The sequence below is a fragment of the Filicampus tigris genome, chromosome 15, assembly GCF_054856515.1.
Source record: "Filicampus tigris isolate MCC_2025a chromosome 15, RoL_Ftig_1.0, whole genome shotgun sequence".
Lineage (NCBI taxonomy): Eukaryota > Metazoa > Chordata > Actinopteri > Syngnathiformes > Syngnathidae > Filicampus > Filicampus tigris.
The window spans coordinates 17931055-17941552 of NC_141231.1; the positions used below are offsets into that span (position 1 = coordinate 17931055).

Consider the following 10498-nt stretch of genomic DNA (forward strand, 5'->3'; position numbering starts at 1 on the left):
GAAAAGACTTGGGCCGGTATCCCCGCTCCCTGCCACATGCTAATTAACTCGCTGTCCCCACCGGTCGGCTTGTGATTTATGACACTTCGGACTCAAGATGACAGTGGGTGATGAAAAGCAGCATGTTGCAAATATATATTTTATGGAGAATCAAACGGAGAAGAGAATGTGTCACAGCATCCATGTCTATTCAGATTCTGAAAACTTTATTCATCCACGCAGGGCAAATTGCTGCCGCACGTACGAAAAGTTGTTTTGGACCGTGGCGGAATGACCTTGTTTGTGTGTGTCTCCGTCAGGGGCATCTTCTATCAGGGTTACTTCTGCTCTCGGTGTGGAACAGGAGCACACAAAGAGTGTCTGGAAGTGATCACCATCTGCAAAATCAGTATGTCTGAGTTCTTATTTTGCAAATCAGATGCCTTCATTTGTTATCGTTTACACCTTACGAACAACACATAAATTGTTTAGAGCCTCCTGATTGGCCTGATTTCACTCATCTGTACATGCACTTTGTAGAGTTGAAGCGTTCTGGTCAAGAATTTTGTTGTTTAAGTTATTAAATGATTTATTAGACTAGTAAAGATTTAAACCTTTTTTTTTTATGAAGGATCTTTTTTTTTTTTTTACTTTATTTCCTTTATTTTTTCAGGGTCACTTGAAAGGTGCTTTCTAGTGTAAATCTAAGATCTTATTATCTTGTCTTTGATTTCAGATCCTCTTGACTTGGTGAGTAGATGGAAATACTGCACAATTATGCGTATTGACATAAAGACTCACCAGTAATTATCCTGTTGACCATCTCTATTATTTATCATTTGCAGGAACCTGGAATGTCCTCTGGTAAGTGCACTTGCAGGCTCATGATGGAATAAAAACAGCCTGATGTAGAAGCATAGCTCTTTACTGACATCTTGTGGGGAGAACTATTTCCTCAACATGCTCAATCGTGACCTCTCTATTCTGGTTTTATGTGGACGTCCCCAGTATAATTCCATAAAAAAACATGGCTGCTTGGTGTGTTTTCAGGTCCCAAGATGGTAGCGGTGAGGAACTACCACGGTACACCAGCACCACCGGGAAAGGCAGCTCTCTCCTTTCAAACGGGCGACTACATTGAGCTGCTGAAGGGGGATCCTGACACCGCGTGGTGGGAGGTAAAAAGCAGACACTGGTGTCTTTGTCACTGAGGCACAGCGTGGCATAACCGTTAATGGAAAAGGTCTACATGCTCATGTTAAAATTGCAGGGTTTCTTTTCGTGGTATAAAGAATGAGACAAAAGATAAATCACTGCTAAAGCTTTTCCACCCTTAATGTGAGCCTGTAGATTTCAAATGAAAATTGTGTTTCACATAAAGGAAGTCGACGTAAACAAGTGAGATAATGTGGTTGCATAAGTGTGCAAGTTTGATTCAGACTGAATCAGTCGGGTTCAAACTCGTGTGAAATGGGAGTCGGCAAAATCATGAAAATTTGGCATTTGAGCAGCAGTGTCAAGACCTCACTGCATTCTTTCGACACGAAAGTGCAAGCTGATTTTGTGGCTAAGCGATCCACACGAAAAGGAGAAGCTACACATCATTTTCAAGTAAAGCAAAGAGGATCAGGTTCATAATGCATGATTTTTGACGGGGGGGAGCATACTACTTAATTGTATTAAGTTCATTACAGTATCCAAGTATGTATTACACGATGTTTTTAATATAATAGTAAACATAATGCCACAGAAATGAATATGACTGGGAGATGGAAAATCAAAACAAGGCCGAAGCAAGAGATCATTTACCAAAAAAATGTGTAAAATATATCAACACTTCTCCAATGAGCTCCATTTATGTTTTGTGATTGCAGTTGTACTCGCCTATCAATATATGTGTGTGTTATACGATCTCGTCTTATCTTCCAGGGAAGGTTGATCCAGACACAAAAGAATGGCTTCTTCCCCAGTTCCTGTGTGAAACCTTACCTCGACCCAAAGGTAAGTCAGTCCCCGTTCGGCAACAGGTGAACTGTTACGTTTTGGACGACTTCAACGTGTTCTATTTGCGACAGCCCTTCCAGTCATTATCCAGCAGGCAGTCGTCGAGGGATGCAGACTACTACGGCTATCCTTGGTAGGCCTCGAAACTTACATTTTGCTGCGAATTGTTTTCTATGCACTGTGTTGTGTCCGTTTATTTTGTCAGCTCTGTTAGCGCAAACAAGCAATGATGACCAGTTTCACAAGATGAAGTGCTACATGACTGCTTTGACATTTATTACCAGGTGGATACATGGAATGACTCTGCGGTTGTTCTCCGCTCCTCTTGATAGGTTTGCGGGAAACATGGAGCGCCAGCAGGCCGACAACCTCTTAAAATCCCACAGCAGCGGCACCTACCTCATCAGAGAGAGGACGGCCGAAGCAGAGAGGTTTGCCATCAGCATCAAGTGAGTTTGACTTCATACGGGGGAGAACATTAGAAAGTGCATGGCTTTCATCAACTACTGTTTCAGACCATTTCAAGGGATCACTTTAAAGGGGGGGAAGTCAACCCAAACAGACGTTTTTCAAGAATATGCTATACGGAGGCCCAGTAGTTGAAACAAGGCGTTCTGATTAATATTGTTTGTGGAACAAGAGTTAATCCACCCGTTTTAGCCATCTCTGGCGGCGGCCATTTTGTCACTCTGTTGACTGAAAATGACGTCACAGTTTCTCAGGTAACGACCAATCACAGCTCACCTGTTTTCTGAAGCTGAGCCACGATTGGTTGTCATCCTGAGCAACTGTGATGTCATTTTCAGTCGACAAAAGTGACAAAATGGCCGCCCACTGATTGGGCTAAAAACGTGGGGATTTTGCTGCTTAACTCCTATAATATTATATATATTATTTATTTATTTATTATTTATATATTATTATTATTATATATAATATCCTAATATTCCATATTAATCATATTGCCCTGTTTCAACTAGTGGGCCTGCATAGAACATATTCTTGAAAAAAATATGTTTGGGTTGACTACCCTCTAAAATGCTGCTTTTAATTAGGAGTGAGAGAAATACAGTGCTACAAATTAACACAGTGGTGAGCAAGTCCTCGGCTCGCTCAGAACAGGTGTGGGAAACAAATGTCGTTTCGCCTCGCAGATTTAACGATGAAGTGAAACACATTAAAGTCATTGAGAAAGACAGCTGGATTCACATCACCGAGGCCAAGAAGTTCGAGAGCCTTTTGGTAAATGGGAAACACAAAAGATGCACTTCAGGTATATAAAGCTGTGATGAATCAAAGCAAACGTCGCTTTGGCGTGCCGCCTAACAGGAGCTGGTGGAGTATTATCAGGCCCATTCGCTCAAGGAGAGTTTCAAGCTGCTCGATACCACGTTGCGATATCCCTACAAGGCCAGGGAGCGCTCGCTAACACGGACCAGCTCCCGCTCGCCAGGTAAGCGCTCATTTGTGGACTTGCTAAGTTGCACGTGTCGCAGAGCTCTCCAGAATGGATTACAAGTCACACGTGCGTGTTATTACTCACGCGTGTTCCCTACTTGAAAATTCTAAATCTCACACAATGATTTATTTAAAGGCGAAGTCAACCCCGAAATGTTCTTTACAAGAATATGTTCTATGCAGGCCCTCTTGGCATTCGGATTAATATTGCTTTTGTGGAATATGAGTTTTTGTCCATCTCGGGGGGGGCGGCCATTTTGTCACTTATGTCGACTGAAAATGACATCACAGTTGCTCAGACAAAATGGCCGCCCACCCCGAGATGGACAAAAATGAGTGGATTTTGCTGCTTAACTCCCCAAACGCAATTTTCATCAGAATGCCGTGTTTAGACTAGTGAAGGCGCATAGAACATATCGCAAAGATTTTGACGGTTGACTGCCACTTTAACAAACAAAGAGGCTCGACTGGGAAACAGTTTTCTCGCTGCTCTTTTGCCTCCAACTCTGCATGCGCCTCAACACATTTCCCAACTTTCTTTCTCTGTCTTTTTTTCCCCCTTTCTTTCTTCTTCTTAGCAGCCACCTGCGCCTCCTACAACTTCTCCTTCCTCAGTCCACAGGGCTTGAACTTCTCCTCTCAGAGCTCGGCTCCCTTTTGGTCAGGTACTCGCTTGCTTCTAACTCTCGGCCCTTTCATCTTGCTCCAGGTTGTCGCTTGCCACGTTTGCCCTGAAACGTATTACTTTTGCTATGCTTTGTTCATTTTATTAATGAGACTCATCTTCAGTCTTCCCTGGGTGATATTCCCTCATTAAGTCAAGGAAAGAGAACCAATTTCCTCTCCTGAAATGAAACGGTTTATTGTCTGGCTACATTGGGTCAGACTGAACACGGAACTTCTTTTGCCACTCATTTCAACGCTAATTATTACCTCCATGTGCAGTATGAACTTTCACCTGTCAGCCAGAGATGCTCATCTTTAAAATTTAAATTTAAAAACATGATTAATAACGTGGCACTTAGCGTGCTACTTTCGAATTCCCCTCACGAGGTGAGGCGTCGTCTAGGAATAAATTGAGCTGAATTTTTATCTTTGTGACATTTTCAGTGTTTACGCCTCGCGTTGTGAGCACGGCGGTGGCCAGGTATAACTTTGCGGCAAGAGACATGAGAGAACTGTCGCTGCGGGAAGGAGACGTCGTCAAAATATACAGCAAGATCGGTGGGGACCAAGGATGGTGGAAGGGCGAGGCCAACGGACGGGTGAGTAAACCTCAGAGGTTTTACTGTCGCTGCGTTTATCTTTTTTAGTCACTCATATATGAATCGCTTATAAATCAATGAATCTTCAAGCATTTGTAATGTAGCTGGCTGTTTGGAACATAGTATCGCGATGTATCGTGATACTTTTTCATGCCAACACCGCGTATCGATACGTTGATGAAGTATCGATACTTTTACTATACAATACAATACAATTTTATTTATACAGTGCGGTTGGTGCAAATGCTCACTCAAATAAATACACAAAAGTATTTAATAATAATGTGAGATACTGTAACAGTAGTGGAAGAAGCGATGCTAACTGTTAGCTTATCTGGCAACTACGTTGGGGTTGTAAACGCTTATGGTAGTGATTTGTATTGTAGTAAATGACTTGGGATAAACATTGTGCTCCTTCTGGTGCCCTTGTGGGGCACTTATCTTTATGCCCTGAATGCAGAATTATCACTAAATGTATTTAAATAAATACAGGGGGAAATGATGGCCATTTAACTAGCAATTAATTGTCTCAGAAACACAAGCATACTGTCGTTAGTTAAAAGGTTTCAAAAAACGTTGGAGTGAAAATTAAGAACAACACTGACAAACAATTGCGCATCAATAATGTTTTTGACCATTCCTTCAAAAATGTTCTTGCACTAGCAGAACATGTAAGGAACGGCTACGAAGGGTGGCCGTCTGCCAACCCGAAGGTTGCCAGTTCGATGCTCAACCCTTGTGACCATGTCGAATTGTCCTTGAGCAGCATACTGAACCCCCAGTTGCTCCTGATCCTGCGTCTTCAGTACATGAAATGAGGAAACAGCGTTAAAGCTTTTGAGCGCCTAAGGCGGAAAAGCGCTGTACAAACCAAAGCCCATTTATGACATGTTAATCAGACATTAGTCCATCTTGCTTTCATTGCTCTCATTCAAAACCGAAGACTGCTTTGTGGGGAATAAAAATAGCAATCAGGGGCGGAGCCAGAACGTGGCTAATGGGTGGGCCTGGAAAAATCGGGGTGGCCCTGAATATTTCCCTCACTGAGCACAATCCTCCTGTCCCGACACATCGTATATATATTCAAATAAAATGACAAACTGAATAATATGAAGTTTAGATCTTCCTTAGAAAACCACAATCATGCCATTCTTAATATTCAATACAATAAAAAAAAAACACACATACACAACGACACAAAAATTCAAACATAATTTCATAATAATTTACCAAAATTTTAAAGTTTTTTGTTTTTCATGAATCTCACTGGGTGGGCAGTCTGTCAATCTGGGTGGGCCTGTGCACACCCAGGCCCACCCATAGCCCCGCCCCTGAGAGCAATTACTCAATTTCCAGTTTGTAAACGCTTTGCAATTCATTTATTAGCAGATTGTGCCGTTAACCGAAATTAGCGCTACTCACACACTCACAATTTGCATGATAAATTCATTCTGAGGTCTATTTCAATGAACAAACGCGGCTCAATAATGATTACAGCATTTTTGTGCAGCTTTTTGGAGCATCCACATGAAGTGTTCAATATTCACTTCACTCACGCAACAAGTAGGAAAACTTTTGTTGCTTAGCAACAGCTCAAGTAGTGCTCCGTGTGAAGCCTTTAAGGAAGATGGATGAGGCTGCTCCATCTGAGCGTGCAGATATGAAAATAATGCAAATATCCTTCCCCCGTTATATGTATGGGCGGCTGCGTTCTGATAAGTTCATCCTGCAATTAGAATGCATTCATCATCGTTTTATTGAGAAAATATGTACAGCCCATTTGCTGGGCTCAAATTTCTGTCCCCATCACTTGTCCAATAGAATTTCATTTTTGTTGTTGTTGTTTTTGTCTTTCAGATTGGATGGTTTCCCTCAACCTATGTGGATGAAGAAGGAGTCCAGTAAGGGCTGGATGTTGCCCACCTGGCACCCTTTCAAAAAAAAACAAAAGAAACATCAGGAAGCATCTTTTTATGTAACTGCTGATCTCAGAGGAAAACGCCTCACGCTCTCCAGGAAAGCCGTTGTTGTTGTTGATGCTTCTGCTGGATCGCAAGCACCTGGCCGCCACGTGCCCTGTCTTCAAGTATGCCTCAGCTTTGCTTGTTTTACAGGATTTCCTCTTTCATGACTGTACAGATAAGAGAGGAACCGTCACTTGCTGCGTGCCGGCTTCTGTGTGATCTGCCGAGGCTTCATTTCACACGGCAAAAACAGACGATGGATAGCTTTACTCTGAAAAAAGAACGAACTTGCGGACCTCTGCGAGGTGAAATAATTGTACAGTATAGATAATTTATTGAAAAGAGATTATTATCATGGCGATGGTTATTGTGGGGATTTAGCAACAGCAGAGAATCTGCTGAAAGCTGAAAACTCAAGGAGAGAGAGGAAGAAAAAAACAAAAACAGATGCTCTTTTTCTTTTCACATTGACAGATTTTGCCTTAGTTGTCATGGTGATGCCTTGTGGGTTGACTCCAGTGGAGGGAAAAGACTTTGTTGACTGGCTTGGCTTCTCATGCATGTGTCCATGTGCAGCCCACACAAACGCCAATGTACAGTTCGGTGCCTTTCAAAGACTGACTGCTTTGAACCTCAACATCAGCCAGTAAAAGAACACTTACCATCCCTAAAAGGACAATTTGTGAACATGCAAAGGGAAGAAAAAACAAAAAAAAACACCTCGAATGGAGGGCTGAACTCGGCCGTTGAGTCACTGAATGCAACGAGGGGAAGAATTTAACTACAACTTGTCAGAATGGAGTCGCAGAAATACTGTCAAAAGTATTTTTTTTTGTAGCAAACAATCACACTTCACATCAGTTTTGCAGTTTATTATCAGCAGGATGTGAAAGGGAAACATCACCACTACAGCTACTGTTTTTTGCATTTTCTTTTTTTTTTTTAAACCCAACTGAACCAATATCCAATGTCGTCGGCCATGTTTTGCTGTCTGCACGGAATTTTATTTTTGTCGTATGCTGCCTTATGGATTTTTTTTTATTTCATTTTTTTTTTTGTAACAGATGATCAGGTGACCAGATGTGTTTCCTCCCAGTTGCCACATGTGAAAATCCTCTTTGGCTGGTGCTGTATCGACTGATGAGAATTAAAATGCCATAAAAGAAGCGTGTGTGTGCGTGTGCGTGCCCGCGCACATTGGCGTGCTAATCATCTGTAATCTGCACACACTCAGAACACGGTGTGGGGGTGTGATACGGTGCCAAAATGGTTCAATTTACCTCCAGTGGTCGTTTAGCACTCGATGCATAAATCCACAGTCATGTAGAGTGTGAATGGCATGCATATTTCCTCACTGATGTCCCCACGTATCACCTTTTTGTACTTCCACCCAATCACAGATCCTAATATTTATTGAAAGTTTACCTTATGCCTTACCTTATGTAAGGTACTTTTATTTTAGGGTTTCTCTGACAGGGCCATTTATTTATCCTACAATTATCTTCACAAGTGTCTGTTCCAAACTTGGGGAGAACCAAATTAAATTCCAAGATAAAAAGATGACATTATTGAACACAGTCGATATTGGTCAAACATACAATTTACATTTTTTTTTGTTTTCGTCTATGTAAGTGTGAATCAAGCCCATTGAAAAGTTAAATGCAAACATGAAGCAAATCAGCTCTGGATGTTTTAATGAACTTTCGACTGTCTACGTGTTACTACAACGGCGCAGTTGACTGAAGCGTGTAAGGGGGGGCGTGGGCGTGGGGGGGGGGGGGGGGTCATACAGGAGGCTTTCATGCTGTCCTGAGTCAGCGGAGAACTTCTTGCCGTTTATGACCTGGACAGGAACAGCCCAGTGCATGCAGCTATTGATATTTCAACTCCTGTCAGTACATTCTGGAAAAATATGTCCGTCATTGTGTACATTTTTGTTGAATGGTCGGCTATTTCTAAATGAGGTCGATTATGGAATAAATATTTCAAATTTTTTTTTGTCTGCAGCATATTTTGTGTCATGTTTGATAAACGCTGACTTGAGGGAGAGTCAAGGTGTCCTCTGCTACCGGAAGACCAAGAAAATGTAAGTTTTTTTGTTTTAGTAGAGGGTAAAAGCAGCTATTTGCAGAAGTGTGGAATTGCCAATGTGGAGTAAACATTATGGACAGGAAAATATATTTGAACATATTGGCAAATACGCTTGAACGTGCTTGTAGACTAAATGCTAATAACATTGCGTTTTTCCCATGGGGAATGGGCTTATATTATACCAGTACTTTTTCAAGTTAAATGAACACAATCCATTCCAATATATTTGCTAGTCAAAAAATGTTTACTCCACATTGGCAGTTCCATGCTTTCGTAGAGGGTTTTTTCCAGCCTGAAGCAATGAAAACTAAAAGTATGAAGCACCACAGGGGCTCACTACTGCCTCTTGAGAATCAAAGTTGTACAAAAATGTACAGTGGCCTCTTGCTTATCTTTGGTCATTATTCACAAGGTTACTTTGATTAAAGATTTTTTTTCCACCTGTGGTACCTATCCTCACCTCTATCTATAACACTGCAAGATATCATAAGATGGGGCCAGCAAGGAAAGTGGTAATCGGTGTCAATGAAGTATGTTGAAGTGATACATCCGCACTGCAAGACTAACATTTTTGTATGTCAAGGAGGAGCTAAATTTAACCTGGATCGTTAGTGGAAGTTAGCAGGCATCTATTGTCTAATTATACTTTTTTTTTTTTTTCAATCAAAATATCTGTAAGCCATTTGTTTTTAAGAGTAATGTTGTACAATGGGTTTGAAATTGTATTAAAGTTATCATACAATGATAACAAACTGAATAACTGCTAGTAGTAAACCGTAAACATGATAAAAAATGTAAAATACACAATCGGTAATAGATAATGAGTGACAAAGATGGCATATGTATAATGTGATGTCACAGCACGAATGCCGAGGTTTTGGGCAACCGGCAATTTAGCGTCTGGTGTAGTTTTGAATCGCGTCCCTTGCTTATATGTAAACGTCACACTCCGTATCCATATTGGCTGTCATACTGGCCTGGCATGTATTTGTTGAGCGGTTTGTGTGCACGGTTGCCGATAGTTGTGTTTCCCTCATCCGCATGATTGACCTCCGTGCTGTCGAGCTGAGATCCATGTGGAGGCTGACTGCCGCGCCGACTCGAATAGCGGCCCACTGGGCACTTCTCAGGAGGAGGCACGTCCTCTATGGGGAGAACAACAAAAGTTGATCGAGAGCATGCTGTGTTTATTTCTTGGTTCGGAAGCTTTGACGTTATGAAGGCAGTTCATGGAATGCAATCGAAGAGTTTGTGTTGGAATGAAGGCAGTTCATGAAATGCAATAGAAGAGTTTGTGTTGGAATGACGGATACAAGTCAAACCAAGAGACTGCGTATCACATCCATCCCTACTCATTGAAATATCCTCGAAATTGAACAACATTTGAATCATTCTTAGACCGCAATTCCATTTAAGTTGAATTTGAGACTCAATGCTGCCATGCTTCAAATGTGAACATGAGCTAATTAACATAACGCTGGCCTTCCTTGCCAACGCACTCATTTCAATTGTCATGTGTCATCATTTTTTTAATCAAGGCTACTGTTGTGAAAACATTCATCCAGCGATTTTCGATCCTATTTGTCTTCTTTAGGGTTGCAGGCCAGCTTTACCATCACTATTATTTAATTTGAAATGTTAAAGTGATGTAGGACTGCAAAATCACAAATGAACTGCCTTGTGAACCAGATTAGTACTGCACGTATTGTAATATGGGCAACGCTTTCAACGAATGAC

General features: G+C 41.5%; 1 protein-coding gene across 8 annotated transcripts in view; it reads left to right on the forward strand.

Annotated features, from left to right (window-relative positions):
- vav2 (vav guanine nucleotide exchange factor 2) overlaps nucleotides 1-8664 on the forward strand; it is a 124668-nt gene extending 116004 nt beyond the window's left edge. For 6 of the 8 annotated variants that reach the window (XM_086053319.1, XM_086053322.1, XM_086053320.1 and 3 more), the window contains 12 exons: nucleotides 300-388; nucleotides 716-729; nucleotides 825-843; nucleotides 1030-1157; nucleotides 1909-1980; nucleotides 2055-2116; nucleotides 2316-2432; nucleotides 3138-3225; nucleotides 3313-3436; nucleotides 4020-4106; nucleotides 4552-4706; nucleotides 6564-8664. In XM_086053319.1, the coding sequence (XP_085909445.1) occupies nucleotides 300-388; nucleotides 716-729; nucleotides 825-843; nucleotides 1030-1157; nucleotides 1909-1980; nucleotides 2055-2116; nucleotides 2316-2432; nucleotides 3138-3225; nucleotides 3313-3436; nucleotides 4020-4106; nucleotides 4552-4706; nucleotides 6564-6611 (1003 nt within the window). In that variant the 3' untranslated portion in view covers nucleotides 6612-8664. The remainder of the gene's footprint in view (nucleotides 1-299; nucleotides 389-715; nucleotides 730-824; nucleotides 844-1029; nucleotides 1158-1908; nucleotides 1981-2054; nucleotides 2117-2315; nucleotides 2433-3137; nucleotides 3226-3312; nucleotides 3437-4019; nucleotides 4107-4551; nucleotides 4707-6563) is intronic. The other 2 variants (XM_086053325.1, XM_086053326.1) reach the window with 1 other exon arrangement.
- Nucleotides 8665-10498: the final 1834 nt, after the last annotated feature.